Source organism: Zootoca vivipara, chromosome 10, assembly GCF_965207765.1.
Source record: "Zootoca vivipara chromosome 10, rZooViv2.hap1.1, whole genome shotgun sequence".
In the NCBI taxonomy this organism is placed as follows: Eukaryota; Metazoa; Chordata; class Lepidosauria; order Squamata; family Lacertidae; genus Zootoca; species Zootoca vivipara.
In genome coordinates, this window is record NC_142593.1 from 60,131,991 (window position 1) to 60,151,843 (window position 19,853).

Sequence of the window (19,853 nt, forward strand, 5' to 3'; positions counted from 1 at the left end):
CATACCAGTAGTTTAACTCTGGAACTCCCTGCCACAGGAGCACTGGTGGCCAAATTCATGGAGCAGAAGGCCATGTGCATGGCCTGGTATCAGAGGCACTATTTCTAGGGAATATGAGTGGAGAGAGCAAACCGTAGTTGCCTCTGGGATGCCACAAGCAGGACATGAGTGCATCTGCTTGCCTGGTGGGGTTGGGGGGGGGCGCCTGTTGCCTATGCTCTGGCAACCTCTAGGCTAGATACGGCAATGCTGGTGCAGAATTCAGCTGCCAAGGTTGCTGCCAAGGTGCAGGACGGTTTGAGCAACTGGCCCAAGTGCATTGGCTGCCCATTAGTTTCTGGGCCCAGTTCAAAGTGCTGGTTTGGACCTCTAAAGCCTTAAATGGCTGAGGACTGTAATAACTCAAGGACCGCCTCTCCCCATCTGAACCAACCCAGACTCTGCGTTCATCATCTGAGGCCCTTCATTGTGTGTCTCCTCCACGAGAAGTCCGGAGGGCGGCAACACAAGAGCAGGCCTTTTCTGTGGTGGCTCCCGGCTTGTGGCATGCTGTCCCCAGGGAGGTTTGGCTGGAGACTTCATTCCATATCTTTAAGTGCCAGCCAAAAATATCCCCCTTCTCCCAGGCCTTTGGGCTAATAAAACAACCCATGGCCTTTTATTTTATTTTTTTCCAAAAATTTTTTTATTGATTTAATAAACATGTGTAATAAAACATTAAACAAATGACTCTACACACAAATACAATACAACACAACGAAAAGCACACATACAACAAAATATCTAGCTTTATAAATTCTTATTTTTTTCTGTCCCATTTTAGGGTGACTTCCTCAAATCCCCCCATCTGTGCTTCATTATAATTAACCTTTAGCAACTTCTAACTCCTAACTATAAACCATATTGCAAATCTCCTTAACATCATAGCTGCCAAGTCTCCCATTTTTTGCGGGAAACCCCCCGTATTTAAACCCGTTTCCCGCTGTTATCCCAAATAGAGAAAAATCCTGCAGATTTCCTACCTGCCAGGGAGGTTCCTGTGCATGTCTGGACATGCCCAGAACCGATTTTGGGTGCCGCTCTGCCCATGTCTGGGCACCGGAAATCAGGCAGAGCGGCACCGGAAGTCACTTCTGAGCATGTCCAGACATGCGCGGAAGCGACTTCCGGTGCCGCGCCACTGCTGACCCCGGATTTTTCTTACTGGGAGTTGGAGGGTATGCCTTAACATACAATCCATGGCCTTTTAAACTGTGTATTGGGGTCTTCGGATGAAGAGCGGTATGAAAATAAATAAAACAAAACAGGATGATGGACTAGATAGGCCTGTGGCCTCATCCGGCATGCCTCTTCTTACATTTTTCTGAAAATTATGTACACAAGGAATTGGTTTCCTTGGAATGAAGCACAGTAGAGATAGTGCTGTCTTTAGGACATATGGTTTTATTTGAACAACCTGAGCATAAGCTAGGAGGGGCTCACATCCTGAACAACTTCTGTCTTAGTCGCAGCACAGAGCAAGCCGGTCGCTGTGTCTCCATCTTCCAGCCTGCTCCTAGCGCAGCGCTCTCACATGATTCTTGGTTCTTGTTCTCCTACCTAGCACCAACTTCTTTGGGTATGTCCATCGTGGTGCTTAACTGGTCAGCCAAAAAACCCATCACCTAGACAAAGGGGCCACTTTGGAAAGGTTGCTCTTACACATTCCACCCCCTCCAATACAGGATCCCAAGAATCGGAAGGGATGTGGGGCATCATCCAGGCTGAGCCCTCAAATTCCTAACAATACTATGCTGCTGTTGCCCTTAGAAGGGCTTCCCTTGTAAATCACAAGTCTGATTTATACGTGGCACTGACTTTTATAGGATGTTAGAAAGCCAAAATCCCAATAGCTGCCAAAAACAAGCCACATTTGCCTTGCTCCCAGGAGGCACCACATCCTGATTTTGGAAAACCCAGGTCAGTGGGTAGCTTGGAAGGTTTTGTTTCTCGTCTGTGTAGGTCAGACATTTCAATGGCCTGCTGCTCTCCATTTATAAGGCTAGAGGGGCTGTGACCTGGCAGGGTCACCAGCCATAATGAAGTACTGCTGAAACCTTGGAACAATTCACACATGCATTGTGAGCAGTGCAATGTTCAAGTGGCTATTTGCAGCTGAACAGCTAGCTGCTGGGTGGCAATCGGCGGCGGCGCTTTCTGCTTGGCTCTGGTTTCATACAGTCTGCAAGCGATCTGCTGGTCATGTGTGAATATCCCATTACTCTTCCCCTGGGAAGGCGGCACAGCCGGGTGGGTAATAGGAGGTCAGGATCAGATGAGGACGTGCAGCCTGAGCTGCCTGCAGTTTTTTCTGGGTGATGCGATTTAGGGTCCCCATTGTAAGTCTAGGAGGAGGAAGAAGGAGAAAAACCACACCGTCAGAAAGGAGGCTCCCCCAAGAGGGAAATGAATGTGTGCTTGCAAATCTCTGTCCATGGTTGCTGCACTGAGAGGGACTACTCTGGGTCATCCGCTAGGCGAAGCTTTCAGGCAAAGAGGCTCATGGCTGCCAAAGCTGTGGCCAACTGGCTAGATCAGGCATCCCCAAACTTCGGCCCTCCAGATGTTTTGGACTACAATTCCCATCTTCCCCGACCACTGGTCCTGTTAGCTAGGGATCATGGGAGTTGTAGGCCAAAACTCCCAAAACTGGAGGGCCGCAGTTTGGGGATGTGCCTGGGCTAGATTGACTGAGACCTCTTTGACATCTGTTGGGAGGGCGTTCCACAGGGCAGGCGCCACCACCGAGAAGGCCCTCTGCCTAGTTCCCTGCAACTTGGCTTCTCGCAACGAGGGAACCGCCAGAAGGCCCTCGGTGCTGGACCTCAGTGTCCGGGCAGAATGATGGAGGTGGAGACGCTCCTTCAGGTATACTGGACCGCGGCCATTTAGGGCTTTAAAGGTCAACACCAACACTTTGATCTGTGCTCGGAAACGTACTGGGAGCCAATGTAGATCTTTCAAGACCGGTGTTATGTGGTCTCGGCGGCCGCTCCCAGTCACCAGTCTAGCTGCCGCATTCTGGATTAGTTGTAGTTGCATAGGCAACCTTGGCTCTCCAGATGTTTTGGAACTACAACTCCCATGATCCCTGACCACTGGCCCTGCAAGCTGAAGATGGGAGAGACTGGGGGGCGGTACTTACGCCAGCCTCTGGAGTCTGCAGTGCTGCTTCGCCAGTGAGGCACACAGGTGCCTGACGCCCTCGTCTCCCAGGCTGTTCCCCCCTAAGCCCAGCTCTGCCAGGCTCTCGTGGGATTCCAGGACGGAGGCCAGATCCTCACATGCCCTGGCTGTGAGACCGCAAAGGTGCAACCTGCAAAGGAAGACAGAGGGGATTTGCGACACCTGGAAAGATGAAACTGAATGAAGAGAAAATATGTTCCACCCCAACAGGCAAACTAACAAACTGGGACCTGAACGCCCCAAATGCCACACACAAAAGGAGTTTGTTGTTGTTATATTTTGGCTGATCTTTTTCAAATGTATACATCCATTTTAATTTGTTCAAATAGCTCAGTTGCTAGTGCACAAGACTTAATCTCAGGGTCGTGGGTTTGAGCCCCAGGTTGGGCAAACGATTCCTGCATTGCAGGGGGCTGGATCAGGCCTGCCCAACACGTCAATCGCGATCGACCTGTCGATTTCGGGATTGGTTTTGGTCAATCAATTGATTGATTGATCAATCTATCGAGAGAAGCTCCGAATGGCTCCTCAGAGAGAGAAAGGGCTGGTTTAGGGGGAGGGAGAGAGAGAGGGAGAGAGAGAGGGAAGTCCGGCGCTCCAACTGGCTTCTCAGTTCTGTGTAATCTACCAATAATATAAAAATATAGTTTAACTTTTCTCACTTGTTTAGTTACTTGTCCATCTAGTAATTCTTTGGATCTGTCATAATGATATCCAAACATAACTACTATCTGTGAAATAAATATCCCTTAATTAAACAATTATTAACCAATTAAACAAATTTAAATGACTTTGGAGGGGTGAGAGAAGGGAACACTTGCTGAAGAATGAGAATGGGAGAGTGTGGTAGATCACTGCCAGTTTTTGATACTGGGTAGTAGATCACAAGCGACCCAGGTGGCACTGTGGGTTAAACCACTGAGCCTAGGGCTTGCTGATCAGAAGGTTGGTGGTTTGAATCCCTGTGACGGGGTGAGCTCCCGTTGCTCGGTCCCAGCTCCTGCCAACCTAGCAGTTCGAAAGCATGTCAAAATGCAATTAGATGAATAGGAACCGCTACAGTGGGAAGGTAAACGGCGTTTCCATGTGATGCTCTGGTTTTCCAGAAGCGGCTTTGATATGCTGGCCACATGACCTGGAAGCTATACGCCGGCTCCCTCGGCCAATAATGCGAGATGAGCGCGCAACCCCAGAGTCGGTCACGACTGGACCTAATGGTCAGGGGTCCCTTTACCTTTACCTAGTAGATCACAACCTACTTGAAGTTAGACATGCCTGCGCTAGATGATCCTTGTGGTCCCTTACAACTCTACAATTCTACGATTCTATGAAATTTGTTACGTGCAGATCGGATTTTTTGCAGGGCACAGTTGTGGAACAATGAGAAGAGCTCTTGGAGCTGGGGAATTAGCAGAGATGTTGAAGAAGCCACTTACGTGAGTCTTTGCAACCTGGATTGTGGGTGCTTCAGCCCCTCGCACAGCTTCTTGATCCCCTCATTGCTCAGGCTGTTCCCTCCCAGATCCAGCTCAGAGAGAGACAGGTTGGATGCCAGGACCTCTGAAAGGGGCTCACATGCGCCAGCTGTCAGATTGCAGCAATGTAGCCTGCAGGAGATGGAGGTGGAAATGAGCTCTGGAAAGGGGCTTTGCGGCTGGGATAGGCGCTCACGGCACCAGGCTGGGATGTGACCGTAACCTTTTCCTCCCATCGTTCAGGAAGCACAAAGCTGAAGAGAGGCTTGTGGGTCTCCTGGTGTGCGATCTCCTCTACCCTGAATACCCATGGGGGAGTTTTGGATATTGGCATCGAGTCTCCCCAAGTCTCCCAGCCATGTGCCGCAGATAAATTCACAGCCAGCAATGCGATGTTGACATCCACATAACCATTGAAATTGTTTCTACATATGAAAGTGCTTCGGATAGGTTTTTTTTACATAAAAAATTATCATGGTTTTCATAAACGAAATGGTGTCATTGTTTTTATTGCTGGTTGTTTCTGTTGTGAAACTGCTTTGAGAAATTTTATGGGAAGTGTAAGGGGGAAGGCTTACAGAGAACAGCCTCCCCTCATCAGGAGCAGTCACAAGAGCGAAGGGTCTGATGGGCAGAGCTAGGAAATGGAAAGGGAGTGCCAGCCCTCGAGCAACATCCAAGAGCCCTTGCTCCATAGGCAGGGAGAAAGAGGGGACAGGAGTCAGTCAGTCTGCAGACCATTCCCCCCGACACCGGAATTGAGGAGGCAGAGAAAAGGGAAACGCTTCACAGTTCCGAGGCTTTTATGTTGGTCTAGAACGCGACGATCGCCAGTGCAGGAATCTGATTCGGAGTGAGCAGACATGAAACCGGCAGCTCGTTACACTGTAAACAATGTGCACTAATAAAAGCTTCTGAAAGACAAGCATGTGGAGGGTCGTTACTCAAGAGTAGCCACAACAACCCTGACAGGAAGCAATTCATAAACGGAATAAAATAAATGAAAGAAGGTAACAGCAGGATGTGGTGATCTCTGTCACAGGGCTGCCTGTGACCTTCCCCGACATCTGGTAGCCAGAGACATACTGCTTGCAGCAGCTGATGCCGCGATTTTGGTGATCAGAGCGATGTGCTCGTGAAAGCTACACGTGGTTATGATCATTTGTTGTGAGCAGAGGAATCCTCAGTCCAAATTCCACTTCCAAGTGTGAACTTACTGAGTATCTTGGCAGAAACTGAACACACTCTCAGTCTCTTCGTCTATAATATGGGGCTAATTATACCAAGCTCCCTGTCAAGGAATGGTCTGAAGCCAAGGACTGGGGAATACATTCCATGGCAGACCAGCTTCTCTCTGATGGAGAGCTGGAGGGGGAACAGTTGCGTGCCACCACCCCCCCCCCTTGTCCACAGCATGTTCAGAAGCAGAGAGAGAGACAGGAGCTGAACAGCTTAAGCAGGAGTTACCCAGTTACGAGATAATGACAACAGAACCAGAAGGGAGGAGGCAGCTAGTTGAGACTTTACTTGAGATTGTGGGGGACCCCCCTCCCCTCAGACTTGGAAGTCCGAATGTATCAGAGAGCAAAGGAGTCAGAGGGAGGGAGGAACTTCCTGTTGGTGCTTAAAATGCTGCGGAAGTTGAAAGGAAGATTAGACAAGCCAACTGCCCTCCTTGCGGAGAGCTGTGTATTTGTGCTCGCAACATGATGCTGTAATAAAAGGACTATAAATCTATCAACTGCTCTCTAATTCATAACTGTGAAGCTACCAAAGGGAGGGGAGGTCTCTCCACGCCTGACACTCCCAAACGGGGTGGTTCTAAGGATATTGAAATGGTGTGATGTGGTTTGAGCACCTGCGAGATCTGTATCCCATGTATTTATAATGCCACTTGTTACACACCCCTAAATACAAAGAGCCACCACAATTTAGTTCCATAGGGCACACTGTAAGAAGAAGCACTTCCTTCTTGTTATTGGGGGCGAGGCAGGCAGAGGCACTGCAAAAACGTTTGTGAGTCTGCGTTTCACATTCATCGTTACCAGGAAGAGGTGCAATGATGGCCACCAAGTTGGCTTTAAAAGGGGATGAAATAAATTCATAAAGCATATGGCTACCCATGGCTACTACCGGTAGATGCTGCCTCCAGCATCAAAGGAAGGGTGTGTTTGGTGTCTCTATTTTAATGCCGGAGAAGAAGGAGCCACGTACCGGAGACACTGTAGTTGACAGTGGGGATCAAGAAGCCCATGGCATAAGTGCATCACGCCCAAATCACCCAGTGGGTTTTCACCCAGATCCAGACTGGTCAGACACTGATTAGACACCACGACAGAGGAAAGATCTTGGCCTGCAGCAGATAGGAGCCCACAGCGGTTCAGCCTGGAGAAAACCAAAAGCAGGAGGATTAGGACAAAGGACAAACAGTTTTGTGAGCTCCTCTGTGTATTTCCTGGCATTCCAGCCAGAGGGGTCGGAAGGTCTGGTAAAATATGATTCATCATTCCCCCCATTTTAATAAAATATAGAAGCTCTGTGAATTAAAGAAACAATAAGACAGCTACTTTGAGATCTTGTATAGAATGTCCTGGGAGATTGAAGTGTTCTCCTACTGGTTTCTCTGTCTTGTGAAACCAGTAGGAGAACACTTCAATCTCCCAGGACATTCTATACAAGATCTCAAAGTAGCTGTCTTATTACAAAAGAATTTCAGAAATAGACTGGAAAGAGAAGTTGCTGAACTCCAACTTATTACCAAGCTTAAAACCATGGAGAGACCAGGTCTGAATAAAGACATTGGATTCTTATCTCATTATACATGATAAAATAAAAAAATTCCTTCAGTAGCATCTTAAAGACCAACTAAGTTTATATTTTGGTATGAGCTTTCGTGTGCATGCACACGAAGAAGTGTGCATGCACACGAAAGCTCATACCAAAATATAAACTTAGTTGGTCTTTAAGGTGCTACTGAAGGAATTTTTTTATTTTGCTTCGACTCAGACCAACACAGCTACCTACCTGTAACTATACATGATAAAGCTATCTTTAGCCATCTCACCCCTTGCTTTTTCCTGTAAGACCAATTGCAGTCGTTAACAGCTGTCAACAGCTATCAGTCAATCACCCACCCACTCCCACTACAAGGAGGGAGTAATACCCCTCCCCACCCTCTCACTATATATAAGCATCTGGGTTCAGTGTATCTGAAGAAGTGTGCATGCACACGAAAGCTCATACCAATGACAAACTTAGTTGGTCTCTAAGGTGCTGCTGGAATGAATTTTTTTTATTTTGTTTTGACTACATCAGACCAACACGGCTACCTACCTGTAATTAGAGTTATGAATATTAGCAGGCCCCACCCTTTTGGGCTTGCTCAGCTTTTGGAGAGTGATCCCACTGAGCCATTATTGCTAGCAATAAACACTCTTTGTTCTAACCAACTGAGCTATCCATTCATTGTTTAGTTGTGAGGGGGAAGGGCTGTTAACAACCGCAAGCCCCATCTCTGACTCCCTGCAACTTGAGCCAAAATAGTGGCTCACTGTAGCCTTTTAAAACAGTAGCCATTGCTTCCCATCTCCCAAGCTTCTGCCACCTGAAGCAGTTGCCTCATTCTGCTCAATGATAGGGCCGTCCCTCTAATTTGAGCCTTGGGTGGCTAAACTCTCTGAGCCATGAGGTGAGTCCCTATCCTGGACAGAGGGCCACCCTACTTTAGTCCCATTGACCCAACAAGGATCATTGGTGGGACCATAGCTGCCAAGTTATCCCTTTTTTAAAGGGATTTTCCCTTATGCTGAATAGGCTTCCTCGCGAGAAAAGGGAAAACTTGGCAGCTATGGGTGGGACTGTCAGATGCACTTACTGGATCTCCGAGGGCTTCAGCAGTCCTGGCAAGAGCTGGTGGAATGCTGTGGGCCCCAACTCATAGCCAGAGAGCCGAAGCGAGCAGAGAGATGGAGAAGCTGTTAGGCAAAATGAAAGAGCAGCAAAATCCAGCTTGGAGAAGAGCAGGTCTCGGAGGTCCAAGTCATAGACGTGTCTCAGGATGCTCTCGGCAAACTGAGGGTCCTCTGTCTCGTAGACGCAGTGGCAAAGCTCCAGGAGTTGCTCCCCTCTCCCAAAGGACTGACATGTTGCTTCCTCTTCCACCCATCTCAGCATCTCCTGCCAGAGCCTGGTCCTGGACACCTGGCAGCCCCATGCTTCTTGCAGGAGGTCCATCCTCTTTGCACTGCAGAGGCCAAAGAGGAAACGCACCAGCATGAAATAGTTGCCTCTGCATCTTTTATTGTTTCCCAGTCCCTCGTTCATCATCCTGAATGATGAGGTGCTGGAGTCGCCATCTGTGTCCAGCAGGTAGAACAGGGCTGCAAATAATTCCTGGAAACTTAAGTGAACAAAGCTGTAAGTAATTGGTGCATGGGGATCTTTACGGAGGACAGAAAGGGTTTCCGAGTCTGAACAGCCCAAGCAATGTTCTTTCAGCTCTTCTTCGCCAAAGCTCACCTTCTTATGGAGCACTCCATGCTTGGCTAAGGAGCAAAGGCCTTTCAAGTTGCTCAGCCTTAGGTTGCAGCCCAGGAAGCTGAAGAGGAGCTGCAGGTGGATTTCTGTGACCGTCACAGTCTCCGGGATAGCTTTAAGGAGGACCTTTTGGGGTTGCCGCCTGAAGGCGGTACAGACAATCCAGCACAGAGCCGGGAGGAAGCATAAGCTGAACAGAGTTTCATTCCTTCTCACGATTTCAAAGGCACGAGCGGCGTCTTCCTTGGCCTCAAAGAAGCGTAGGAAATATTCCTCCCTCTGAGTCGGTCGAAATCCCAACACTTCCACAAACCATGGTGACCTCAAGCATGGCAGTAGTGCCCCCAAAGCCATGGGCCTCGTAGCCACAAGGAGATGGCATTTGGGAAGGAGCCTCCTTCTGAGCAGACCCATCACCCAAGACACGGCGGCCTGCTTTTTGTGGGGGTCGCTGCAGGTAACGTCACCTGGAAGCCTGCTGATCTCCAGCTCATCAAAGCCGTCGATGAGGATGAGGATGCTGTCTTGGTTCATGAAGACATCCTCTGCTAGGAAAGTTCCTGGAGGGCAGCTGCTGAGTACCAGCTCAGCCACGGTCATGGGTCCCTTGCCATAGTTTGCTGCTTTGCAGGAGACGTAAAAGACATGCTCGTACCTCTCCTGCCAGAACTTGCCAGATGCCCAGTCCAGCATTATCTTCCGCAGGGCTGTGGTCTTCCCCACTCCAGCGGGTCCAAGCAGCACAACAGTTCTGGAGCTTTCCCCCTGAGCGTCTGGACCAAACAAATTCTCCATGCTAACTTCTTGCAGCCCATCTCCTTGGTGAACCTCAAACTCCTGGAGCTTCCTCTCCATGGCCGCAGCCTCGTGGGTTCTCTGTTGAAGATCCAGTTTCCTGCAGAAGAGCAACTCTGTATATCTTTGGGAGAGGCTCACCGCTTGGCCAGAAGAAGGGGAGTCACATTCAGGAATGCCCCCGAAGCTCTCTAGGATACAGCTTTTATATTTCTTCCTGCGATCTAACGTAATCACACAATGAGAGCGGTGTCAGTGGAGGGGCCACAGCATGGGGAGGGAAATAAGTTGTTTTATTAGCAAGTACCCTATTTTCCCGTCTATAAGACTCCCCCATGTATAAGACACCCCCCCTATTTTGGGGGGCTCAATTTTAAGAAAATGAGGGGAAATGGCCCAAAGTTGTTGAGCTTCTCCCCCCATGCAGCTACGGGCAGGAAACACTCCCTAGATCACTTCTCGCTTGCTGTGGCATTGGGGGAAGTTGAGCTCCCACCAACTGGCCGGCGCGCCACTTCTCTCCCCCCCCCATGCCACTATCCATGTGTCAGGGGTTGTTGCGACTACTCCAGAGTAACGACTTTCCACATGCTTGTCTTTTAACAGTCTTTATTGGTGCACTCTATTTACAGTGTGACGGGGTGTTGGAAACATGTCTGCTCATTCCGATCCAGAATCCGGCACTGCCCCCCTGTGCGATTTTCCCCAACATAATAGCCTCGGGACAGTGAATCTCCTCCCCTTTCTCCTCCTCCGTAATTCCGGAACCGGGGGAAAAGGTCTACGCTCCGTGCTTCCCCTTTCCCCCCTTTCCGCCTCTCTCTCTTCCCGCCTGTGGAGCTGGGGCTCTCTCATGCTGCCAGAGACCTGGCACTCTCTCTCTGCTTCCTGACTAGCCTCTTCAGAGCCCGCGCTTCCATCGCTGCTTGGGGAGGAGCTACTCCTGATGAGAGGGGGAGGTTCTCTATACTCTCTTCCCCTTACACCATGTATTGGACAGCTCCAGCTTTTTGACATGATTTTTGAGTAAAAAAAACCTCATCTAATACATGGAAAAATACGGTCACTCCAAGTAAGCCAGGAGAGGGAAACAATCTGAAGGCTGTAGGGGGATATAGGGATATCGGCCAGTGAATTTCCTCAATATATAGATGAAAGTGATCGAGGTGGCTGGCTGGCTCAGTTGTACCAGGGGAATGGGGAGAGCAATGGAATGCCCCAGTCCAAATTGACTTTGCAGCTCACAGGTACTCAGCAAAGTCAGGAGGTCTCATGAGGGCATTTCTCCTGGCATCGCTCTGAAAGAGACAGAAATTTGGAGCCATTAGCGCGTGGTGCTCATCTCGCTTTACTAGCCGAGGGAGCCAGTGTACAGCTTCTGGGTCATGTGACCAGCATGACTAAGCCGCTTCTGGCAAACCAGAGCAGCGCACGGAAATGCCGTTTACCTTCCCGCCAGAGCGGTACCTATTTATCTACTTGCACTTCATGCTTTCAAACTGCTATGTTTAACCTTAGATCAGGTGATTAAGGTATTGAATTGCAAGTGGCTATTTTGAAGGGACGGCGCTGTGGTCTAAACCACAGAGCCTAGGGCTTGCCGATCAGAAGTTCGGCGGTTCGAATCCCTGCAACGGGGTTAGCTCCTGTTGCTTGGTCCCTGCCCCTGCTACCCTAGCAGTTCGAAAGCACGTCTAAGTGCAAGTAGATAAACAGGTACTGTTCTGGCGGGAAGGTAAATGGCGTTTTCATGCGCTGCTCTGGTTCGCCAGAAGCGGCTTAGTCATGCTGGCCACATGACCCGGAAGCTGTATGCCGGCTCCCTTGGCCAACAAAGCGAGATGAGTGCCGCAACCCCAGAGTTGTCCGCAACTGAACCTAACAGTCAAGGGTCCCTTTACCTTTTATTTTGAAGGGAGTTGCCTTTAGTTATTTGTTCCCAAGATCGGTGGGAGTAAGATGCCCCTGCAGCAGAAAAACGGCCTTAGGGGCTGCAATGCAGGCTAAAAATTTAAAAACAATTTTAAAATCTAAATTGTATTTTAATCTGCATTTTAATCAATTATTTTTCTTTCTTTTACGTTTTATTTTATTGTAATTTTATTGATGTCAGCTGCCCTGAGCCTGGCTCTCACTGGGGGAGGGCGGGGTATAAATATATTATTATTATTATTATTATTATTATTATTATTATTATTATTATTATTATTATTATTGAGCCTGTGCGAGAGAGAGCTAAGTTTGTCAGCTCTGATGATAAGTTCTTTTATTTCTAAGAAGATGCTGAGCCGATGCTTGGGTAGGTTTTACGGAACGGTTTGGATGTATCTTAGTTTTGTTTTGAAGAAAGTTCTGCAGGTAAATGTTTGGTTCAAACAAATGGGTCTAGACCATTTTTATTCAAAAAGGAGTTGGTTTTGATGCATCTGGTCACTTCAAGCTGCCCGATACTAATATCTCCAATAAGGCAACCAGCTCTTATCATGCAGGCATGAGAACATGACTTCATTTCTACGCAGGTGTAAAGCTAAGATGAGGGAACACCTCTGTATAAGTCTTTGTAATCGATAGGCCTGTGGACTCTGCTTTTGTGCATTCCCCAAGCAGCCACTGCTATAACCAAGAAAACGTTGTCTTAAACATCACAGTAGTCTGGGTATTGAGGAAATCCACCACAGGCCTCATTACTCTAGTACAGGCACCCCCAAACTGCGGCCCTCCAGATGTTTTGGCCTACAACTCCCATGATCCCTAGCTAACAGGACCAGTGGTCAGGGATGATGGGAATTGTAGTCCAAAACATCTGGAGGGCCGAAGTTTGGGGATGCTTGCTCTAGTAGGTCTGCCTTCCTATGACTGCCTCTGGCCCGGTTGCTGCCTTTCCCTTCTTCTGGCATGGTGGGCAGAAAACCAACAGGTGAAGCTTAGTTAGGAAAGCACACACACAAGATTACAGCCTTAGTGAGCAGAGTACAAGTCTCTTACCATTCCGTTTCCATTTCTGGAGCCTGGTGGCCGAATCCAGCAAGCTGACCGCCTTGAGGACAGCGACGGCCACTTCCCAGGCCCCATCCTGGCCATAGGCTTCCAAGAGGAGCCAGACAGTATCCATTGTGTCTGCGCTTTCCAGCTTGTTCCGGGGGATTTTGGCTCTGCCCTCCATCTTCAGGAAGCAGAGCTTGTTCTTGAACCTCTTGAAGTTCTCCTCGGAGAGGTTGTCCAGGGCAAAGAGGAGGGCATCTTCGAGGGGTTCTCCCGAATCTTCCATTTCAAGTCAAGACGTGTCTGTAAATGGGAAGCAGGGCGGGAGAGTGAGTTGGGCTGCCTCTGCTCCTGGGCTTGCTATCTCACTGCACACACACACAAAGCAGAAACATTTATCCAGCAACGGAAACCTCCTCGTGGCAACTTTCGTATTTTCATTCTGCTAATCATCAACTAAAGGAACATGGCCAACGTTAAACATTAAAACAGCCACAAAACGCTCCTGTAATGTAACAAAGAATCGAGACCCAACACTGAACAAAGTACAAAAAAGGCTTTATCAATTAGCTTTTGAAGTTTCAGCTATGTTTGACTGATTTATTATTTTATTACATTTCTATCCTGCCTTTCCTGCAAGTAGCTAAAGGTACATGCAAAGGTCTCCTCCTCCCCACTGATTTACCCTCCCTAAATTTATGTGAAGTACCGTAGGTCAGGATGAAAGGAGGTGAATGGCCTAAGATCGCCCACTGGGCTTAATGGATGAGTGGGGATTTGAACCCATATCCACCAGGCCCTTGAAACCTTACCACATATTAAAACCACCTGTGTACAGTTCTTAAGAAAATATACTGTATAATTTGTTGCCTTCAGACAATAATTTCAGCCCCCTGTTTATGTGAGCAGATGATGCAATTAATGGAGATCTCCGCAGGCTCTTTTGCATTTTGAGTAAGTATCTGCAGGCTTATATGCAACCTGTGTACAATCAGTTTAGTTTGCTTTTAAATGTTGAATATTCATGCGATGTCTGGTCTTTGTTTTTATAGCTCCCAAAGAAGGCCTTTAAATAACAGTTGGACAAAATGTGTAAGGCTGTTTTGAAAATGAAATCTGTTTTTCTTTACGATTTAGTCTCATAATAAAATCCACGAGAGGGTTGGGCTTAGAGGAAAACAAATAAAAACAAATGTATTTAAGCCAGTTGCAATGTATTTATAGGTCAATTTGTGGGTTTGCTCCATTTTTAAAAAGCCCTTTGATTCCAGAACTCTAAAGATCCGTGTTTTCTGGTATGTTTTGTATTAAATTGTTTCAGCTGAGCTGTTTTTCTGATCACCACCAATTGTGAAAACGACAAAGCGGTGAAAAACGGCTGCCCGAGACCATCGTATTTTTATATAATATATATTTCTGATTTTCACTTTTAAACATTTCAATAATTTTACAGTCATTTCAACATATCAAAACTCAACTTCCTTCCTCCACTTTCTGCGGTTCTTTAAATTTGTATTTATCATTCCCTGCAGATTCTAAGCTAACTTATTAATTTATTCATCTACAGTACTTAAATATATAACCGCTATATACGGCGCATGTACGGCTTCGCTACATACAGCGCATGCGTGCGACACAGCGCGTGCATTGTATGTAGTTGTGCGCCGCCTGAGCGCCATACAGACGGTGGCGGGATCTTTTGCCCACAGCTGCAGCCGCGGAGGATCCTCCCCCCATGCAGGGTGCCTTCTTGTCACCCCCCCCCCCCCCGGACATGGCACCCAGGGTGCACTGCCCCTCCCCCCTTGCGACGCCACTGTTCCAAGGGATCCTGGCGGGAGATCATCATGCAGGAGCTCTAAAGCAGCCATCCCCAAACTCGGCCCTCCAGATGTTTTGGGACTACAACTCCCATCATCCATAGCCAACAGGACCAGTGGTCAGGGATGATGGGAATTGTAGTCCCCAAAATATCTGGAGGGCAGAGTTTGGGGGTGCCTGCTCTAAAGGCGCTGAGGCAGCTAAAAAAGCCAATGCAATTCTGGGCTGCATCAATAGGAGTATAGCATCTAGATCACGGGTGTCAAACACAAGGCCCGGGGGCCAAATCCGGCCCGCCAGACCTCGTCATGTGGCCCGCCAAGCGCCCCAGCCAGCGGGACCCAGCAGCGGGACCTTCCTGCTGAAGCGCCGCGCCGTCAAAGCGCCGACAAACAGCTGGGGCCGGGGGGGGGGGTAGAAAGGCGGCTGGAGCAGCGCTGTGTGGAGCGCCCCGAGCCACAGCAGGAGAAGGAGGAGGCAGCTTGCCGGGTCAGCGCCCGGCAGCGCCGCACGGAGAGTCCCTAGCCTCTGCGACGCAGCAGTGCTCTGTAGCACTTTGAATCCTCCTCCTCCTGCCACGGCTCGGCGCCTGGAAACGGAGGAGGATTCAAAGTGCTACAGAGCACTGCTGCGTCCCAGAGGCTCGGGACTCTCCACACGGCGCTGCCGAGCACCGACCCAGCAAGCCGCCTCCTCCTCCTCTTGCCTCACCTCCTTCTCCTCCTGCCGCGGCTCAGCCTCATGAACGTGAGCTCAGCAGCGGCTCAGCCTCACGAACGTGCAACTCTGAGGCTTTACGCACTTCTCCTAAAACGGACACCCGCTGCCTTAAGCTGCACGGGAAATGCTTTTTGCCCCTGGGTCCCTTCGCGCTCTTTTCTGGCGCTGAATCAAGGCGGCGACCCCCCCTCCCTTTCTTCCTTCCTCTCTCTCATTCTTATTCTTTCTTTCCCTCTCCTTCCTTCCTTTTTTATCTCTGTCTTCTCTCCCTCTTTCTTTTTCTTTCCTTCTTTATTCCTTCTTTCCTACTCTTCTTTCTCTCACCTCTTTCCTTCCTCTCTCCTTCCTGCTCCCTCTTTTCTTTCTTTCTTTCTTTCTTTCTTTCTTTCTTTCTTTCTTTCTTTCTTTCTTTCTTTCTTTCTTTCTTTCTTCCTTACTTCCTTCCTTCCTTCCTTCCTTCCTTTCTTCCTTCTGTCCTTCCCATCTTTCTTCCTCTCCCTCATTCTTATTCTTTCTTTCCCTCTACTTCCTTCCTTCTTTCTCCCTTTCCGTCTTCTCTCCCTCTTTCTTTTTCTTTCCTTCTTTATTCCCTTCCTTATTTCCTACTCTTCTTTCTCTCCCCTCTTTCTTTCCTTCCTTCCTCTCTCCCTCCCACTCCCTCTTTTCTTCCTCCCTCCCTCCCTCCCCTCCCCTCCCTCTCCCTCTCCTCAGAAACATAGGATGCTGCTTTATACTTCTGGCCCTTAAACCCTGGAACCAGGAGAGCAGCTCCAGTGAGTCAACCTCAGCCGGTCCCTTTGGTGAAGGGTGGTGGCTCACTGGCAGAACATCTGTCCTGCATGCAGAAGGACCCCAGCATCTCCAGGTACTAGTAGCTCTGCAAAGGTCCTGCATGAAACCCTAGCGAGCCTCCACCACCCAGTGCAGTTACCAAAAATCATTTTTCAATAAATTGTACAATAATTGTACATTTGAATATCTACTTGCCATTATTCTGACTATGTTTCTGCTTTCAGAGCTAGTTATTACTTACATTATTACAAAAAACAGTAATAATTGAATGCAGTGACAATAATTTATGATAATAAAGAGTGGACACATAGTCCTACAGATACAACCGGCCCTTTGAGGGTGACCAAACTGCTGATGCGGCCCCCGATGAATTTGAGTTTGACACCCCTGATCTAGATCTAGGGAAGGAATAGTACCACTGTATTCTGCTCTGGTCAGACCTCACCTGGAGTACTGTGTCCAGTTCTGGGCACCACAGTTCAAGAAGGATACTGACAAGGATACTGACAAGGTTAAGGGGTGATATGATAGCCATGTTCAAATATATTAAAGGAGGCCATATAGAGGAGGGAGAAAGGTTGTTTTCTGCTGCTCCAGAGAAGCGGAGACGGAGCAATGAATTCAAACTACAAGAAAGAAGATTCCACCTAAACATTAGGAAGAACTTCCTGACAGTAAGAGCTGTTCGGCAGTGGAATTTGCTGCCAAAGAGTGTGGTGGAGGTCTTTAAGCAGAGGCTTGACAGCCATCTGTCAGGAATGCTTTGATGGTGTTTTCTGCTTGGCAGGGGGTTAGACTGGATGGCCCTTGTGGTCTCTTCCAACTCTATGATTCTATGATTCTCCTGCTCTTTGCACTTGCAAAGCTCTCACTCCTTGCTGGTGCCAAGGAAGGCATTGGTGATGGAGGAAGGTTTCTCCTCACTGATGGCACTGAATCCCACAAATCACTGGCCCCACCCGCCAAGGCATCTCCCTCTTCCTCTGCTCACACTTCCTCACTCGCTCCTCAGGCTCCTTGATACCTACAAATCACCCCCCACCAGCCCAAGACATCACCTCCTTTCCTCCACAGGAAGCATTGCAGTACAAAAACATGTTTATTTTCCGAGGCCGAACAGGGATTTCCCCTTAAAACAACTCTGCATTCCTGTTCTCATCATTGTTCCTCTCCTCTGCCCACTCTCTCTTCAGCTGTTATGAGCTGTCCCAAAACATTTGCCAAGTCCAAAATGAGAAGCACACTTGCCCATGGTTAACATGGCATGGCACATCCCTGCTCAAGCCTTGCTAAGGTGAATGGGAGTTGCATGCCAAGGTGTCCTCTCACACCTCTGGGTGAAGGTTGAGCAGGGGGGGGAAATAACCTCCTGTCACAGAGATCGGATCCATCTCCTCCTGTGCCACCCTTAACAGCGCCCAAATCCACTGGCTCACCTCTATGCAATACCATTAATAAGAACGCCAGCCTGTCTCTTGTGGTTAAAAAAAGACCACACTGACCTTTTTTTTTTGAGGAAGGAAAGCCACACAGAGTTTTAACAATGCACAGCGATGGAAGTTCCTCGTGGAGCTCAGAGCAGACTGTCTGGTAGCTCTCGCTGAACGAAGCGAAAGCAAAATCCAGCCCTCTACTCCCCCTCCATGGCCCCAAGCTCTGGCAGCGTCGCTTATGATGCAAGAGTCATGTGAAAGGCTTGCTGCAAAAATTCCCACGTTTCCCCTCCTCTGTGAGCAACGTCCCAATGTTTCTCCTTGGAGCTTTTTAAGGTTGGATAGCAATTAGATAGGATTATCCAAATAGGATGTAGCTGGGATTCCTGCATTGCAGCGGGTTGGACTAGAGGACCTTCGGGGTCCCTCCCAACCCTACAATTATAGGATCCTACGCAATGTTCCTATGCGGGGAAGTTGCAGCATTTGGGATGCTTTAATTTAGAGGAAAGGCGAGGAAGGGGAGACGCAATAGAAGTTTCCAAAAGGATGCATGTCTTGGAGAAAGTGGGGATGGGGAAAGTATTTCTCCCCCTCTGCTAGTACCAGAACTCACGGGCATCCAATGAAGCTGAATGTTGCGAGGTCAGGAGAGATCAAAACAAGGGCTTCTTCACGCAGCACATAGTTGGAACTTACGGAACTCCCTCCCACAAGAGGCAGCAATGGCTACCAATGGCTTGAAAAGAGGATTAGACATATGCATGGAGAGGACTATCGATTGCTGTTAGCCAGGATGGCTGTGGTCTATCTCCACTGCCAGACACTTTGTGCCTCTTATTACCAGTGGCTGGGAATTGCAACTGGGGAGAGTGTTGTTGCGCTCTAGTACAGCTTGCAGTTTCTCCCATCTGGTTGGCCACTGTGAGAACAGGATGCTGGACTAAATGGGCCATTGCTCTGATCCAGCAGGCTCTTCTGATGTCAGAAGTTATCAAAGCTTCAGGGAGGGGCCGATAACACAGCAGGACCAGGGGGCTGTGTTTTATTCTAAACCCCTTTAACAGCAGAATAACAATACCATCATAAGAACGGCAAACGGTGGTACCTCTAGTTACGAACTAAATTCGTTCCTGAGGTCCATTCTTAACCTGAAACTGTTCTTAACTAGAGGCGTGCTTTTGCTAATGGGGCCTTTTGCCACACACGATTTCTGTTCTCATCCTGGGGCAAAGTTCTCAACTTGAGGTAACTCTTCCAGGTTAGCGGAGTTTGTAACCTGAAGCGTTTGTAACCTTAGGTGTTTGTAACTTGAGGTACCACTGTATTCCAGTTGTTGGAAAATCGCATCCCAATCCCTAACCAATTAATCAATTGTTTTATATCTGGTGTCAGCCGCCCTGAGCCCAGTCTTGGCTGGGGAGGGAGGGGTATAAATAAAATTTATTATTATTACTAGCTGACCCGGCCACGCGTTGCTGTGGTTCTTTCCTGTGACCCCCCCCTGTCACGATCCATGACGTATCCTGCCCCTCCTCTCCACCCCAGCTCATCCCTGTGTTTCGGTAGGATACCCTTCCCTCTGTTGTCCCTGGGGAGTGTTGGCCCCTCCCCCCTGTATCTCCATACCTTGGCCCCCACCCTCGAAAAGGAACTGTTAGGGTCTGGGTTCTATTTCCCAGCATGCACTTTTGTCTGAACCCTCTGTTGTCCCTGGGGAGTGTTGGCCCCTACCCCCGGTATCTTCCTACATTGGCCCCCATCCTTGGAGAAGGAGCTGTCAGTTTCTGGGTTCCATTTCCCAGTATTTACTTTTGTCTGAGCCCTCTGTTGTCCCCTCCCCCCTGTATCTCCATACATTGGGCCCTGCGCACGAATCGTGAACATTTCTATATATTTAGATTAAGGATAGGGGATGATGATGTGCCCTGGGACCCAGATAACTACTTAAAGAATCCCACCCGGGGGGGGGGGAATCAAATAGCGAAGCCCCATAGCCCCGTAGCGATTTTTACATTTTTATATATATATAGATTATTCGGAAAACATCAACTTTTAAGAAAAAATATTGCAA

At 48.6% G+C, this 19,853-nt stretch overlaps 1 protein-coding gene across 2 annotated transcripts; it reads right to left on the minus strand.

Annotated features, from left to right (window-relative positions):
- Positions 1 to 656: 656 nt before the first annotated feature.
- On the minus strand, positions 657 to 17,988 carry LOC118077272 (NACHT, LRR and PYD domains-containing protein 3-like). Of its 2 annotated transcripts, none has more exons than XM_035100826.3 (7): positions 17,849 to 17,988; positions 13,017 to 13,316; positions 8,575 to 10,255; positions 6,915 to 7,085; positions 4,662 to 4,832; positions 3,185 to 3,355; positions 657 to 2,384 (listed from the first exon to the last, which is right to left on the minus strand). In XM_035100826.3, the coding sequence occupies exons 2-7, from the start codon at positions 13,297 to 13,299 to the stop codon at positions 2,258 to 2,260; spliced, it is 2,604 nt and encodes an 867-aa protein (XP_034956717.3). In that variant the 5' UTR covers positions 13,300 to 13,316; positions 17,849 to 17,988; the 3' UTR covers positions 657 to 2,257. The 2 variants fall into 2 exon arrangements, with proteins under 2 accessions (XP_034956717.3, XP_088509307.1); XM_088653181.1 differs by lacking the exon at positions 17,849 to 17,988 and adding an exon at positions 16,792 to 16,855.
- Between the last annotated feature and the right edge of the window lie 1,865 nt (positions 17,989 to 19,853).